At 47.6% G+C, this 17,430-nt stretch overlaps 1 protein-coding gene across 1 annotated transcript in view; it reads left to right on the top strand.

Annotated features, from left to right (window-relative positions):
* Nucleotides 1-17,430, top strand: part of NTN1 (netrin 1) — a 210,966-nt gene that overhangs the window by 171,067 nt on the left and 22,469 nt on the right. The window contains exon 6 of the mRNA XM_073310452.2: nucleotides 7,831-7,905. Within this exon, the coding sequence (XP_073166553.2) occupies nucleotides 7,831-7,905 (75 nt within the window). The remainder of the gene's footprint in view (nucleotides 1-7,830; nucleotides 7,906-17,430) is intronic.

The raw sequence follows: 17,430 nt of genomic DNA, 5'->3' as shown, positions 1-17,430 counted from the left end.
ATTTAGGTGTCCACGTTTGAAAACTGGCTCTTTAAACCTCTCTGGGCCCTGATTTCCCCATCTGTCGGCAACAGGGATGATACAATGAAGGGAGTTTTTATGGTTCGGTTAGTTCAGGTTTGTAATGCACTTGAGCCCTCAGATGGAAGATGCTGGATTAGTGACCAGTGTTGAGTTGTACTGTGGTTTCTCCTTGTCAGGGCCGTCCTTACCCATATGCAAAGTATGCAGCTGCTTAGGGCACCGGGAAATTTGGTGCCTCAAATTTCCCGGTGCCCTGCGCAGCTGCGTGCTGCTCCAGTCCCTGCTCCGGCTCTTCCCCAGGGCCCCTATTCCTGCTCCGTCCCCACCCCGCCTCTTCCCCGCTCCAGCCCTGCCCCCACTTCCCTGAGCTCTGCAGCAGGGCCGGGTTTGCACTCACCGGCCGCAGGAAGTGCAGCAACCTGGCCACAGGTGCGCCAGTGGTGAGTGCTGGGGGGGTGGTTCCCCCCTATCCCCCAATCCAGACCCCCCCCCCACAGAGGTCTGGGGCCAGCCTGCCCACTCACCTCCCCACAGAGGCCTGGGGCCCCACACCACCCCCTGTGGGGGGCTGCGTAGGGCCCCAGAATAACTAGGGACGGCCCTGCTCCTTGTTAAATAGATTTTAATCCATGAGAGCGCCAGTGTAACCTTGTGAGTCAGCGGATCCCAGATGCAATTTGTGCTGGCTGGGTACAGGGGGAGAGCACGCTAGGTTCTCAAGCAAGAGATCCTGTCTGTCAGGCAAGAAGAGATGGGAGAACCCAGCTTTCTCGCCGGAGAAGCAAGGTTCAAAACAAAGGAGTTGTTTGGGGTGGAAAGTCTCCACCCACTCAAGGAAGTCACCTGGCCCTTTAGCGCTATGGCCGCCAAAACATTACCGAACAGTGACATGGCAGCAGCTGTAATGGTTAAGAAAAAGCTAGGATTGATTCTGTCCTCCAGCCCATCTCTGAGAGGCAGAGTAGAGGGCAAAACCTCAAGCCCAGGACTGCTCCCCATGGGACCAGGACAAATGGCAACTCAACTCTTCCCCATTGCCCTTACAGCTCAGTTCCTACACTACACTACAGGTTCCCCTCCCTCTTGCAGCAGGCCCTGTGTCATCCTGGTCTCTATCACTACATCTGGAGACAGTGGGTGAGTAGAATGTCTAAGGTGAAAATTATTCACCTATTTGCTAAGCAGCTCCCTCTCTTGATGCTTCAGCCATGTCCTTCGTCTAGAGAGGATTACCCCATGGGTGGCCCTTGTTAACCCATGAGGTGTGCAAGACAGTACCCGCATCTCTCATGGAAGCCAGTGGGAGCTGTGGATACTCAGCACCTTTCACGATCAGACCACTCCCACTCAGCCTGGTAGGCAATGGGCGTATGGCGAGGAAGAACACAGGGAGAAATAATTGAGGCAGGGAGAATCCTGCATCCCTTTAATGGTCTGTATGCGTTGCAGCAGTGCTCAGCGTATTCCAGTTGTCAGCAAGTCGCGTCTCCTCCCCACTTCCGACCGCCGCACCCAGCAACCCTTGGAGCTTGGCTCGGCGATCAGCTTTCAGCAAGGGAGCAGCAGCACAGTAAATCTTTCCACCGGAGTCTGAGCTGTTGAAATGATGTTTCATGGACTCGAGCGGAATCTTTTTTTAATCATTAGGCAACGTTAGTGTAATAAACTACAGCTCTCTCTGTGTGCATTTGGCTTGGCTAAAAGGTAACCTTTTTAATATTAAGTATGCGAACAGCTCATTCGCAAACACAAAATCTGAGCTTTGTTTCAGAGATTTAATTTGTCATCCGAAACAGTCTCCAGTGGGTTATCTAGCAGTCTGAGAAAGGAGAGAGCTCAGAAGGTGAAAGACAGAGAGAGAAAGCCAGGGGACCCGATCCACTAATGATGTAAATCAGCACTGATTTCCAGTGGAGCTCTGCGGATTCACACCTGCTGGGATCTGACCCATTGACTTCACTGGAGCTACGTTGATTTACATGAGTTGGGATCTGGCCCTCCTGATTTCTTTAGCGCTATGCTGATTTATACCAGCTGGGGAATTGGCCCATTGAGTTCTATTTAACCCAGTTGAGGCCCTGGCCCAGAAAGTAGAGATGTGAGGAGGAAGAAAAAGGAAGAGAGGACAGAGTAGGAAGGTCTGATCCAGCTCTCCCTTACTTCAGTGGAATTACTCTTCATTGACAGTGATGAAAGCCAGGGAGTGCCAGGCCCAGAACAGAGAACTAGATAGTTAATTAAGAACTAAACTGGTTCCACCTGGTGCATGAGGCTCACAGTATCTCCATATCCACAGCTGCTGAAGCAGGGAGGATGTTTTCACACCACAGCTACCAGCAATCCCTGCTGGGCACCGTTAGGCTGTTTCCTGTCATGTTAAAAATCACCAGCCCCAATGCTACTCCCTGCCCTAAAAGCAGGACTGAGCCCTCGGTGCTCGAATGTGCTGATTGCTGACTCAATGTGATATCCGTTTAGGAAGTACATACTGGCTGGCCGAGCTCATACGGTCTGGAGAGTCAGTTGAGTCTGGATACTTCTCTGAATCTTATCCCAGGCTCATGGGTTTGGAAACCTCACAAGGGCAGGTTTCTTGGAGTGCCTAATCTCAGCCCAACTGAAAATACTATGAGAACAGCCTGGTGATTGAGAAATGCAGAGAATTTAAGCCACGAGAAAAGATTGCTGAACTTCTCTGAAGCTCCTGAAGAGATGCATGGTTCCAGACAAACGCCAGGGTGATTCTTGGTTTGGGATTAATCCCACTTTCTCTAGCAGCAGTACTTCTGGACCTGATGCTAAGACAGGGCAAGCTATAGGAGATGGACAGAAAGCCTTCCCATATTGACATGCTCAGAACGGCTCCTGCTGGCTCAGTCAATGACAATCTCCTGTTTGGTTTTAGCAGAGGTGGTGCACTCCCAAAGTGAGCTTTGACCCAGATCAGGGACTCTGTCTACTCGTCATGTCCCCCCACCAGCTAGCAGACACAAGGCAGCCTCCACCATCAGGGGTAGATTTGGCTGGGCAACCATTAGCCATTCATCCAAGAGGGTATTTTTGCTCTAGCTTATAACTAACATTATACCCCTGCTGCTCATTTCATTCACTTCATTTGGTACAAGTATCAGGATGTGGTAACTTGCTCCCTGTGTTGTCTTGCCGTTAGGGCAGCAGATTGATAGAACTCCTGGGTTTTAGTTTCTTCTGCTACTAACTTGCTGTATGGCCTTGGATAAATCATCTCTCTGTGCATCATTTTCTCTTCTGTGAAATGGGTATTACAAAGCCTAATTAGTGAGTATTTATAAAGCTTAGAGATCTTGCAATGACAAGTGCTATAGGAAGGCAAAGTGTTGGTAATAATCATCATCGTAGTGCATTAGTATCCAGAAAACATCCTGCCCATTGTTCCTGACTAGAATCCCATTAGCTGCATATTCAATGAATCTGATTGCTTGTCTCAGATCTGCATGTTGCTTAGCCAGATGTGTTCGGGCAGAGCCCTGTCTGTTCTGGTTAGGTCAGGGCCTTGTTCTCTTTGCAGACTCTTCCACACAAGTTTTCTTTCAGTGTTCATCATCTGGAACCTTTCACAGGACCTCAGCATTGTCGACATTAAAATAACCCATCTTGGACATGGCCGGTGCCCTCAAAGGATGGTCTGGTGTTGTCTGGCCCACTGCAAACATTGGCCTGCCATTTAGTGTCACTGCAAAAAGAGGAGAGTGCATCTCCTGTAGTCTGAACAAAGGGAATTCAGGGTAATCAGCAGTTCCTTCCATGACTGCAAAGTTCAGGCCAGGACTTAGGGTAGCTCTTCATGGTGACATTAGTCAGTACAATTTGAGAGCCAGAGAGAACCATGGGATCTGTCTGTGACTGCAGCCTCCATAAAGAATCTCCTTTATATGAATTGCAACCAAGTTCTGGCCCTTCTCTACCCCTACAGAGGGTATGACACGCAGACTGGTTTAAGGATTACACAGGAAACCTCTGAGGATGGAGCAGTTGAATGATTGTCAGAATGCAAGCCCTATAGGGTTAGTGAAAGAAAGGGCTAGATATTATAAAAGATTCCAGCTAAAGCTTTCTGCCAATGCTTTTATGGGATATCCACTCTCTGTTCCAGTGTGTTTCAAGTCTTGCTTAGAGAGACAAGGTGGGTGAGGTAATATCTTTTATTGGACAAACTTCAAGTCTTGCTTGACATTCAGGGTCACATTAGAAGAAGAAAACAAAAAGCCGTAATGATTTCTGTAATCCGTTGGCCCTCGGCTATTCTTTTCCATTTAAAAGGTTCTTGGCAGGTTGGGAACATGGTAGGGAATCTCAGCAGGGCTTCTGGCATGGAAAACCGTGTTGTTTCAAATGATAGGTTTTGCTTCTGGCCCCAACTTTGATTAGATCATATTTAGAGAGCACAAAGCAATTTATCATCATTTGCACTCTTCTGAGGGATGGGAATAAAGTTGATAGCAGTCAAGAGACTAGTGTCTGGAGAACAATAGGAGCGAATGGAGATGGGCTGATGAGGCCATGTGTGTATTTGGTTAGGATTAGCCTGGGGGCTAGGGCTTGGGTTGGAGGTGGAATCAGAGTTAGATTTTGAGATCTTGCAAGATTTTAGCCCTAATTGGTGGAAGTCTGGAAGATTAGCCATCATGGAATTTTTATCATCTTGGTCTCTTAGCAAGACTGTGGCCACATCCCAACCAGAACCAGAAAATAATCTGCTTCTGGGTTTAAACATGACCTGGCACCAAAACAATTGGCCAGGTCTGGGATCAGGTGATTTGAATTCTCCCAGATTTGTAAAGCACCGAGGCACCTAACTCCCATCAAGTTAGGCATCTAAACATTTTGAAAATTCCACTAAGTGCCTATCTGCATCTTTAGGGGCCTAAATACCTTTGAAAACCTGACTCCTGGTCCTTTGGGATAGGTGCTGATTTGATACCATTCCACTGAAATTTCTTTGAAACTAATGGAACATTAAGGTGTTGGGCAACTGCACTTCTCCTGGCTGTACCTTGTATATTTAGCAATACAGGAGGTGCATTCCAACTGGTTCTACCTAACACAGGACTGTATTTTGATACTCTTGCTCCTGTTGAGTAGTAACTTGCTCCATAGAAATCTGTGGCAGTACTCATGGAGTAGGATACATACACTGAGGAGTAAGGCTGGCACAATTGATGCTTTCTACTTAGGCATGCCTGGTATGTCCCAGCAGAAGTCAGTGGGCTAATGCAGAGGTCTGTGTTTTCGTCACGCATTGGAGTGCTGACTTCCCACCAGAGTCAGCACAGGTTCAATAGAACAAACTTCCCCAGCAATTCTGGAGAGTAACTCAAGTTTCAAATAGCTATTGCAACTACAAAGGCCCTAGTGGGCTTAGAAACCTCTCATTCTTTCTGCACCTCTCCAAGGTTAGGAGAGTGGTGGGTAAGGTGTTCCTAGTTCCCAGTCACTTCCCCACGCTGTGCCTCTGTTACCCCTTTACCCTTGGTCTATTTAGATTGTGAGGTCTTCCAGGCAAGGGCCATTTCTCCCTATGGGTTTGGACAAGACCTACCACAATGAGGCCCTGATCTCAGCTGAAGCCTCCAGGCACTACCGTAATGCAAATAATAAGAGCAGTGTAACAGGGTGGCTTGTGTATGGGTTGGAAAGCCTGGGGCTAAGGCAGCCCTGATTGCAAGATGAACCCCACCTGAGAGGAATCTAGTGATTCTGATATAAAAGGCAGCAGGATGCTGCAGAGAGGGGCATGGCTGGGAAAGTAGCTGAGCTTGCCAGAGGCAGTACAGGTGGCCTGGGTGTAAACAGGGGATGCTCTGGAAACAGGATGTTGTGTGGAGCTGGGGCTGATGGACAGAGCAGCTATGAGGAGCAAGTTATGCTGGTTCAGAGTCCTAGCCAGACCATGCTGGAGTTACAGGAGAGAAGGTAAGCTGAGAAGCTGTGTGTTTGTTCTGGACATTTGACAAAATCTGTTGTCAGCCTGAGGAGTGCTGGTGAAGAGTGAATTAGGGGATTTGACCTTACAAGGTCACTGGAGACTGAGTGAGTTCTTTAAGGGGCCTGTATGAAGGGGAAATAGAGGTAGAATGGCCACAAGGTTGTAAGCGGCAATGGTGCTACAAGCAGCTTCAGAAGATCGGGTCCAGCGCTAGCGGAGATGCAGGCAGAAACTGCACGGTTCTCTTTAGAACATTCCAAAGGCTTCTCTCCAGCAGCAGATTGAATCGGGTCAGAACATGAGCTCGGGGAGGTGTGTTAGAAAGTCACCTGCAACTTCCCATCAGCTGCTTGTGCCCTGGCAGCCTTGCCCTTTACTGACACTGCTTCCCTTTCCTGCTTTCCTCCTCCCCAGCCCTCAGTCACAGAGCTCTGGTGCCTCTCAGTGGCATTTCAATGGCATTTGCATTTTTTTAAGGATTACAAAACAACTGCTTAAAAATGGGAGAGGGGTGAGAGAGATGCTGGAGAGTGGGTATTTTTGTGTTGATATCTGCCCTGGTTCAGTCTGGCCTCCTGCCTGAGTCAAACTTTCACTCCCTTTACATTTCTTCCTCCCTTCGGGGAGAACCTCTAAAGCCAATGGTGGAAGCACCAACATCAAAGTCATTTAAAATTGTTACAGTGCCAAGGTGCAGTGTGGCCGTGACAACATGGCCATCGCATGGTTGCATGTGATGTTAGTTTGTCACCACCTTGTGCCAATATATTTGCGCATCACAGTGGAGTGTCATGGCGACAGGGGATGGATCATTTGCTGATGACCTGTTCCGTTCTTGCCCTCTGTTGCACCTGGCACTGGCCACTGTCGGAAGACAGGACACCGGGCTAGATGGACCTTTGGTCTGACCCAGCCTGGCTGCTCTTACGTTCTTATGGCAATGCAGTGTACTGCTGTTACGTCATCACGTTGCAGCACGTATGCCTCAGGCTGTGTTGTCTGCTCCAGCCATGTGGCCAGACTTAGACCCACCCTGTCAAAACTGGAATGGCTCTGCCAAAATCCGAGCCGGGAGGAGCCGCCGACGTACCGGGAATAACTCCGTACCCAGTGGGCTGAAATGCAGCCAGCACAGCACTATGTTGCCAGCGCTGCCAGAGCAACAGTCCCGGCTCCATCACATTAGTGGCAGTGGAACACAGGCCGATGTTCCGAGGAGTAAAATCATCATGTCACAGCAGTAGGGCCCATTAGAAATGAAATGTTCCTACTGGGGTATTTTATTTGCACACTCCAGTAGAGTGGACACCAAAAGGCTTTGCTAATGCTTCATGGGCTGCTAATTTCCTCTCTGACCTCTTTTGTTGGAGCATGACCCCAGCCAGAATCTCTCTGCAATGAATGCCAAAGCCTGCCACAGGCCTGGGTTAGGGGTGACAATGAGGCCTCTGTGGGCTTTAATCAGGCTCCAGTTTGCAGTTTAAGAACAGGGGGAATTTGTGTGGCTCTCAAAAGAGCTGGGTGGCACAATAAGGGAGGCCCTGGGCTCTCCCATGAAGGCAGAGGCAGCCCGGCGAAGACAGCTAAAGGGATTCGTCAGGCGGGGAGGAGGGAGGATGGCTTCCTTTGTAAAAGGCTTTCTTTAGAAAGGAAGGTTTTGCTGAATGCCCCTGCTAGACGACCCAATCGGGGCCTGGCAGATGGATATCACAGGCATGCTGCTTATTCATGGCAGCCTGCAGCTTTTCTCGCTTCCCCCTCCCCCAGCCTTTTATGCATTTTTAAGGCTAATTTGTTTTGTTAATCTTTTCTTGCCCTCTCGCTTTCTCTCCCCCCTACAGATTGTGACTCATACTGCAAGGCGTCCAAGGGGAAGCTGAAGATTAACATGAAGAAATACTGCAAGAAAGACTATGGTGAGTTGTGCATTCTTGGCCTTCTCAGCATTTTTAAAGTGAGGGGGATTTTTAAAAAACATCTCTTTCCACAAATGCAATTGGCCTCATTTGTATTAGATGAGACTGCAAGGGATGAGCTCTAGCATGTCTGAACCCAGGATGTATTCTGCCCAGCGTAGTCACAGATTGTGCAGGTGAGGGGCGTGTATGTGGAAGGGACCACGTGCATTTCCAGGTGCACCTTGGAAGAACTCGGTACATATGGAAGGAGCAGAAAGGTCAGGATTCCTGTACAGCTTCATCTCTGCTCCTTCCTGCCCCATGCTTTAGTGTAACCTGTATTTTAGTGTAACCTGTATTTTAGGCATTATTTTCCTATGGTTTAGAGATGAAATCAGCCGCCCTAAGCAAGGCTCTAAATCGCAGCGATGCATGTGTGTGCAATGACACTTCTAAAACACACAGTGATGCTTTAAAAGTATGTGCAATGAACAGTGAATACCATTTCCCCAGGGTCCTTGCCCAGCCCAGCACTGCATTCTCTGTTACCTAGAGTCCCCTGCAGCCATGCCCACGCCTCAGCCCAAATGTTGCATACTCAGTTATGGCAGTGACCTTTTAAAAATTGTTTTAGGCTTTGGAAAACAAGTGGCCAATGCTGCTTTGTCATCTGAGTGCATATACTCTTCCCCATCCAGCTACACCAGGCACAACTCCCCCCATAGCACGGAAGTCTCATGGTTTGGTCTCCATGCTACAGGTTATCGTTAGTGCTTAGCAATTTTCAGAGTGACTGAAACAAGGGGTAGGGGAAGAGAAATGTCTGCAGACACAGTGACCGGTCGGCTGTGTCTTAGCAAGAGAATACTGTGTGTTTCATGCAGTAGGATTTTAATGATTGTTCAAGCTAGGATGGAGTTCAGTTCATTGGGAAAGTCAGACCTTGCACAATCAAAAGCTCTCCCATCTCATTTGTCTGGAAAGTTACAGTTTTCCAGATCAGATGGGAACATCTAATCAAAAGCCCAGCTTCAAAGGTTAAGATCATCCATGCTTTTCCACTTCCAGAGCCCTAACTTCCTACACTCGGGCACTTCCTGGGCAGAGTAGCGAGATAATTTGGCAAGAGGGGAAGTGATGCGTCACATTGCATGACGTAGCAGTACAGAGGCCCCTGCAGTCAATGTTGCAGTGCCAGTTAATACCAGCAGAGAGCCTGGCCCCTAAGGGTTAGCTGTTGGTTACACACTTTTGTTTTTTGTTTTGATTTAATGTAGATAAAATGAACCCAATGAGATCCTAAGCTAAACTATCTGCCCCTAAAATGTAGGGGACAAGCTTTATTGGACCAACTTCTGTTGGTGAGAGAGACAAACTTTCAAGCTACACAGAGCTCTTCTTCAGGTCTGGGAAAGGTATAAGAGAGTCACAGCTAAATACCAGATGGAACTGATATACTTACGCTAAACGGTCTGATTCATTTGTAACACTAGTTTTGCCAGTGACTTCTATGGAGTTACTCCTGATTCATACTAGTGTATGTGAGAGAAGTATCATAGATTTTTAAGGACAGAAGAGACTCTGAGCTCATGTAGTCTATAAACACAGACCATAGAATTTTACTTCTGTATTGAGCCAAACATCAACCCTTTGTGTTTCTTGTACCCTTTAATGATAGGTTGATGCTTAGATCCTTGGTCATGAAGATATCTTTACAAAAAGAAGTTTGTAATGGAGCTGTAATTTAATTACATCATCAATATCTTTGACAAGTTCTTGGGCCAGTGTCAGATGCAATTCAAAGTGTTGAGTCTCATCTATGGAGCCCAATGGGCCTCATTCTGATCCTAGATACTCTGGTAGCATTTCACTGAGGGGTCTCCAAAGAAGTAAATAGACTTACTGTGGGCTTAGCTGAAGTTAAATGAGGTTAGACTCTGTTTGAGTCTTGGCTTTTGGGAACATCAGCCCTGCTTCCCAAGTGTTGCCATTGCAGTTGCAATTAGCTGAGGGTATTCTAGGTGCTAGGAATCAGATTGATGGAAAATTCCCGTGCAATCTGTTAGGGATGGAATCAATAGGGCTCTGTAGAAATGTAACTGAAGTTTGTAGCAATGACTTCAAACATGCCTACAGGGACTGAGACCATTTCTATAGGGTTGGTTTTTTTTAAAGTCACCCATGGAATTTTACATTAGGGATCTAATATGCTATTACATTTTATAGGATAGTCCAAAAATCCTACAGATAATTGATCATTTTCTGTTTAATTCCATGGGGGCTTTCCTATTAGGGTGGGAGACTGGGGGCAGCAGGCTGTGTGCAGTCAAGGCCTCTGCAGTCCTGAATTCACTAGGATGAGGCCCTGAGCCAACTTCTATTGAGGTCAATGGGAATCTTCCCGTTGACTGTAATGGAAACTGAATTGGGCCCTGGCAGAGCTGGGCCACCTTCTCCCTTAAATGGAAGCCCCTTTACCTCACTGTGGCAGAGTAAAGAAGACTTAAAGTGTGTGTGAATTACAGTTGTATTCACTTTAAAGCCCCTTGATGCTGCTCGAGTGGGGTAAAGAGGCCTTTGTCTAAATGAGAATCAGCCTCCTGTGTATATTGATCTTCAGAGTCCATCTCTACGCACTGGCTGTTGCCTGTATGTAGCGGGGGAGTGGACTGATGTATAATACACTATGTAAAAGTGTTCAGATCCACAGCTGGTGAAACTCAGCACATTGCAGGGGCAGGGCCCGACATTTTTAGTCAGGCATGCAGTTCTACATGGGCATGCAAAATGGCATCCTCCCTGCAGCATGACCTCGCTCATGTGATACGAGCCCACACTGTGCGTAGCCTGCCATGTAGGTCTAGAACATGGCATCCTCCAGGTGCGTTCGGGGGCACATGGAATCCTCCTATGGGCACAGCTGGTTCAGGGGCACACACGCATGCATTGCATACACTGCTCCAGTGATCTCAACAGTGCTAATCCACTTAGGAGCTGGCCTAGGGTATTTATTAGGGCCTTTTGTTTGTAATTGTTGCCTGTTAGGTTCAGTATTGTACATGCTCCTAGAGATGTACCAGGCATATTTTAAAATCAGGTCTTCAATGAATAATGAAGTAATTACAAGACACTCTTTGGCCATGTTTTATTTCTGTGGGTGTCTTGATTTCATCCCCACTCCTCCCATTCACCACAAGTGGCGCATTGTATCCCCATCCCATTGTCTCCCTTGCTGGGGGGCTAAGATATTATCGTCCAAGCCCCGTACCCTACCCGTGTCATGTTTGGGGCTGATCAGCATACTTGTACATGTTGATTTCAAACTGTTGCTGTGTCAATCCGGGGCCAGTTTTTAATGTGATGCCTGGAGCAAGCCCCGATGAGCTAAGCTGAATGCTGGAGGCCTCTGGAAAAAAAATAAAAAGGCATCCTCTCTGTATCAAAGTTTCCAGCAGCAGTGGTAATGGCACCTCCTCCTCCTCGTTCGGAACGTGTAGTCACACCAGCCGCCCGGCACATCCTGGAAGTGTTTGCAAACGCAGAACTAATTTCCATTTAACACTCCTTCACAACATCTTTTTCATACAAGGGAATTCCTGGCAGTGGCAGAAATTGCTGTGTTCTGAGATGCTCTGCTTTGGCTTTGTATTCTGACAGCTTCATGTGAACTCACGGGACCAAGCACGCACAGAGGGGCAGTAAGAAGAGGGCCCTGTTCTTGTACATATACTCACCTCCTCTTCCACCCCCCCCACAGCTCTCACCCATCCTCCCTCCCTCTGAAATAAAATTCCATCGTGCATTTACAGAATTAAACCCTGAATAATTTATAATCTTTGTTTTCTAACATGGGGAAGGGGGGGGGAGAGGGCAAACTTTGAAACAGCAGCAATCAAGACTTTCCCAGCCAGTCCCACCGTGCAGGGTTTGAATGCAAAATCTGCCTGTTTATTCTTGCTTTATACCACATGGCAAATGTGTTCTGAAGTTTAAATGCGAGACCATTCCCATTCTGCAACAATGAACAGGCAGGGCTGGAATGCATTCACTACAGAATTATTAAAAAGGACCCTGCCAAATTCTGCTCCACTGATACACGAGCCCCAGGGAGTTGAAATCCTATTTAAAATCTGTCACAAATGTCTTCCTTAGTGTTACTTACAAGTAGCGCCTTCACTTATTACAGGGAAATAATTTTAAACATCACATGCACTTTTCAGCTTTGAAGCTGTGTGTTGACTTTTTGCATTTCACAAGTTAGTTTCAACATCATTTCCAGTCAGTTACAGATCCTGGGTCTCACGCACTAGCAGAGTCTTGCAGTGCAGGAATTTTACAGCATGGCAATGGTTAGGGTTGTTTCACCCCCCAAAAATCTTGTTTTTATTTATTTATTTTTCTAAAAAAATCTCTATTAGGTTTTTGTGAAACATTTTTTTAAAAGAAGAACTGAAGTTTTAGGCTTCAAGAATCTCATGCTATTGCTTTAAGGGGGAAACCTCTTGTCAGATACTACAGTTGTGAAGACAATATGAAAACCTGTATAGAACAGTACAAAAACCTATACTTGCAATGAAGCACCCTAGCGGGATGCATAGGAAGAAAGAGGGAGCTTTGGAAGTTGCAATATTTTGTTTATTTTTTGTTCCATCCGGTGGCAACATTTGTTTAAAAAAACCACAACAACCCAACAACGTCCCAAGGAAGTTTGTGTAGGGGTTGGGTTCCGATCCTATCCTGTGACGCGCTGAGACCCTGCTGGGAAGTGGAGCATCCCTTCACTTCCACTGAAGGGGCTCTGAAGTGGAGGTGCTCAGTGCCCCCCAGGATCACACCCATAATGCAGTTCATACCAGTTTCCCATGCCCAAACAGGCCTACGGTCAGTAGACCATCTTAGTTGGGGGCTAAAGAACATTTGGGACTCTACTTTTTCAATCAGTGGTGTCTGAGTGAACGTACCAAACGGTATCAAGTCAAAGGAAGGAACATCCAAGGGTGTCAAAATGTGTACTCCTTGGATATGAAACAAGGAGAAGAGGGTGGGGGAGAGCAATCCCAGCCACATAGGCTAGCCGGCACTCATGCTGGCGGGGCCTTGTAAGCATGCATTAGGTGAGGGCAGCCCAGCTTCCGAAACATTCCAGGAGGGAATAAAGGATTGAAAAGGCGCCCGGAGTGATAATAAAGACTTTTTGACTGACACCCAAGCGGGAAGCCAATTAGGAAACAGTTTGCCTCAACTTTACAGAATGATAGCAGCTCTGAATGTCCTAAAAGGCCCTAATTAGGTTGAACATGGTTACTTCTCTTGTGAGCTAAAGCGGGAAGCTATCATCTGGATAGCTCTGTTCAATAGGGCTTTTTATCTTCCTTTTTAATTCAGTGACTCAAAGCAGATCTTTTTATTTATTTATTTTTTATCTATTTGTGCTTTTTTTAAAAAAGGCTGTTTCCCGCAAAGTATATTCTGTACAAATATTTTGAGCTAAGCCATGTAAGAGGGACTCAACTTCAATTTAAACCTCAATGAGACTTGGGGTAGAGCAAAATTCTTTTTACTTTACTACTAAGTGGAATTAGTTAATGACTTTGCTAAATCCCTGTTACACAGAAAACAAGACCGAGCTGGTAAACTGGGAGGTTAAACTTTCTGAGCTCAGGGCTTTGTAAGCGATGTACTGGGAAGCCTTGGGTTTGTGAGGGTATCTAGGTTTGGGGGTGAAGTTGGTGAGGAGAACGCCCTCCCCCCATCTTCCTGGCCTAGTGAAGAAGTGCATGGCAGAGATTACTTCTCAGCTGCTTTGCACCTTGTGTGGTCGTTCTCAGTTGTGCAAAGAGGGTGTGGGACACTCGCACTATGGTGTGAGTGAGAAGAGGATTCTGACCGGATAGCATTTTACTCCCACTTTCCACAGGGGTGAATGACACGCAACGTGCAAGGGAAAGGAGAATTACACCCTGGGTTTCTATTCTAATGGAGGTGCAGCCTTCTCTGCAGGCCAGCCCCTGGAGTCAAATGTACTTGGTCTGCTGCAGCTCCATTTGTCTTCTGTTTATTCACAGTGGCATAGGCCAGGTCTACACTAGTAAAGGTTTGCCAGTTTAGTTCCACCTCTATAGCTACACCAGCTAACGCTCCTAGTGCAGGTGTGGTTACTGGCGAAAAAGTTATTTTGCCGGTAATGCTGATACCAGGGCAGCAAGCAGATTAAGCTATGCCAGCAAAAGCCCTTTCAGGCTTGCATAACTGCATCACACTAAAGCTTGTGCCAGTATAGTAATGTAGGAAACCCCCCCCCCAACCAACGTTGCTGTACTAGTAAAAGCATAGGCCTGGTCTTAGACCAGATACTCTGGTCCAACCGAGTTGTGCTCAGCACTAGAATGTGATGCAATCCCCCATCAGATTCAAGTATTGAGCCATTCTTTAAGCCACCCTTTGTGCCTACTCCATTCAGAGCTGTCTGACCACCAGGCTACTGCCTGGGCAAATTAGATCAGCCTCAGGGTTGCTCTACTTTACTCCAGCTGCTTGTGGTCTCAGAGGGCCAATCCCAAATCCAGGATCAGAGAGGTGTTGAGATTCCCCAGCCTGGCCTCAAATGCTGGGTAGCGGGGGGAGCATTGGAGCTGCTTTGCTAGCCTTACACCGTGGAGGGTTCCCCAATCCAAGAGGAATCCTACACTGTCCAGTTAAGCTAGCTTTAAAGCTGCTTTTCCCTATGGGAGACACACAAAGCAACCATAACTGGACAGGGAATTTGGCCCAGGGAAGTTTCTGCCCATGTGACTCCAGGGTGAGCATTGGTGCCTGACTCCAAGCCCATGGAGATCTCAGGCAGCAGTTCTGTGGTCACCGGTGAGAATTTCGAGCTACACTTGTCCAGGATTGAGTTGAGTCAGCAGTGTGCCCTTGTTGCCAAGAAGGCCAATGGCATTTTGGGATGTATAAGTAGGGGCATAGCGAGCAGATCGAGGGACGTGATCGTTCCCCTCTATTCGACATTGGTGAGGCCTCATCTGGAGTACTGTGTCCAGTTTTGGGCCCCACACTACAAGAAGGATGTGGATAAATTGGAGAGAGTCCAGCGAAGGGCAACAAAAATGATTAGGGGTCTGGAACACATGACTTATGAGGAGAGGCTGAGGGAGCTAGGATTGTTTAGCCTGCAGAAGAGAAGAATGAGGGGGGATTTGATAGCTGCTTTTAACTACCTGAAAGGGGGTTCCAAAGAGGATGGCTCTAGACTGTTCTCAATGGTCTCAAGTTGCAGTGGGGGAGGTTTAGATTGGATATTAGGAAAAACTTTTTCACTAAGAGGGTGGTGAAACACTGGAATGTGTTACCTAGGGAGGTGGTAGAATCTCCTTCCTTAGAGGTTTTTAAGGTCAGGCTTGACAAAGCCCTGGCTGGGATGATTTAACTGGGAATTGGTCCTGCTTCGAGCAGGGGGTTGGACTAGATGACCTTCTGGGGTCCCTTCCAACCCTGATATTCTATAGGATGCTGCTGGCTGCATCAGCATCACTAGAGAATCTGCCTTTCTGCCAGCACAACTGGGAACCTGGATCAGGTACATGGCATCAGTATTGGACCTGAAGGAGTGATGGGTGCTCAGCACCTCTGAAAAGCCAGCCACTTATTTAGATCCCTACATTTCAAGCCTTGGTTTTCCTGTCTGTGCCTAACTAGTGATGAACAGGAACTATGTTAAACTGCCTCCCGCTCCAAGGGGCTGAGCCCAAGCAGCTAGAGCTACTGGATATGTTGAAGCATTCACTGACAGCATTAAGCGGGTGAGAGGACTCGATTAATAGAGAATTAAAGGAGGATAATATCACTAATTCCAGTCAAGACGGGTTTATGGAAAATAAATATGTCAACTTGATGTCTATTTCTGAAGTTTGGCTGCTAAAGGTAATAGTATTGATGTAATATACATAGGGTATGTCTACACTACGGAATAAGGTCGAATTTATAGAAGTCGGTTTTTTAGAAATCGGTTTTATATATTCGAGTGTGTGTGTCCCCACAGAAAATGCTCAAAGTGCATGAAGTGCATTAACTCGGCGGAGTGCTTCCACAGTACTGAGGCTAGAGTCGACTTCCGGAGCGTTGCACTGTGGGTAGCTATCCCAAAGTTCCCGCAGTCTCCGCTGCCCATTGGAATTCTGGGTTGAGATCCCAATGCCTGATGGGGCTAAAACATTGTCGCGGGTGGTTCTGGGTACATATCGTCAGGCCCCCGTTCCCTCCCTCCCTCCGTGAAAGCAAGGGCAGACAATCATTTCGCACCTTTTTTCCTGAGTTACCTGTGCAGACGCCATATCACAGCAAGCATGGAGCCCGCTCAGGTAACCGTCACCGTATGTCTTCTGGGTGCTGGCAGACGCGGTATGGCATTGCTACACAGTAGCAGCAACCCCTTGCCTTCTGACAGCAGACGGTGCAATACGACTGGTAGCCATCAGCGTCGTGTCCGAGGTGCTCCTGGCCACGTCGGCTGGGAGCGCCTGGGCAGACATGGGCGCAGGGACTAAATTTGGAGTGACTTGACCAGGTCATTCTCTTTAGTCCTGCAGTCAGTCCTATTGAACCGTCTTATGGTGAGCAGGCAGGTGATACAGATTGCTAGCAGTCCTATTGCACCATCTTCTGCCGAGCAGCCATGAGATGTGGATGGCATGCAGTCCTTCTGCACCGTCTGCTGCCAGCCAAAGATGTAAAAGATAGATGGAGTGGATCAAAACAAGAAATAGACCAGATTTGTTTTGTACTCATTTGCCTCCTTCCCCCGTCTAGGGGACTCATTCCTCTAGATCACAGTGCAGTCACTCACAGGGAAGGTGCAGCGAGGTAAATCTAGCCATGTATCAATCAGAGGCCAGGCTAACCTCCTTGTTCCAATAAGAACAATAACTTAGGTGCACCATTTCTTATTGGAACCCTCCGTGAAGTCCTGCCTGAAATACTCCTTGATGTAAAGCCACCCCCTTTGTTGATTTTAGCCCCCTGAAGCCAACCCTCTAAGCCATGTCGCCAGTCGCCCCTCCCTCCGTCAGAGCAACGGCAGACAATCGTTCTGCGCCTTTTTTCTGTACAGACGCCATACCAAGGCAAGCATGGAGGCCGCTCAGCTCACTTTGGCAATTAGGAGCACATTCAGAACCACACGCATTATCCAGCAGTATATGCAGCACCAGAACCTGGCAAAGCGATACCAGGCGAGGAGGCGACGTCAGCACAGTCACGTGAGTGATCAGGACATGGACACAGATTTCTCTGAAAGCATGGGCCCTCCCAATGTATGCATCATGGTGCTAATGGGGCAGGTTCATGCTGTGGAACGCCGATTCTGGGCTCTGGAAACAAGCACAGACTGGTGGGACCGCACAGTGTTGCAGGTCTGGGACGATTCCCAGTGGCTGCGAAACTTTCGCATGCGTAAGGGCACTTTCATGGAACTTTGTGACTTGCTTTCCCCTGCCCTAAAGCGCATGAATACCAAGATGAGAGCAGCCCTCACAGTTGAGAAGCGAG

Source organism: Lepidochelys kempii, chromosome 14, assembly GCF_965140285.1.
Source record: "Lepidochelys kempii isolate rLepKem1 chromosome 14, rLepKem1.hap1, whole genome shotgun sequence".
NCBI lineage: Eukaryota > Metazoa > Chordata > Testudines > Cheloniidae > Lepidochelys > Lepidochelys kempii.
Note: the sequence above shows the minus strand (reverse complement) of the source record. Positions and strands in the feature narration are given on the sequence as shown.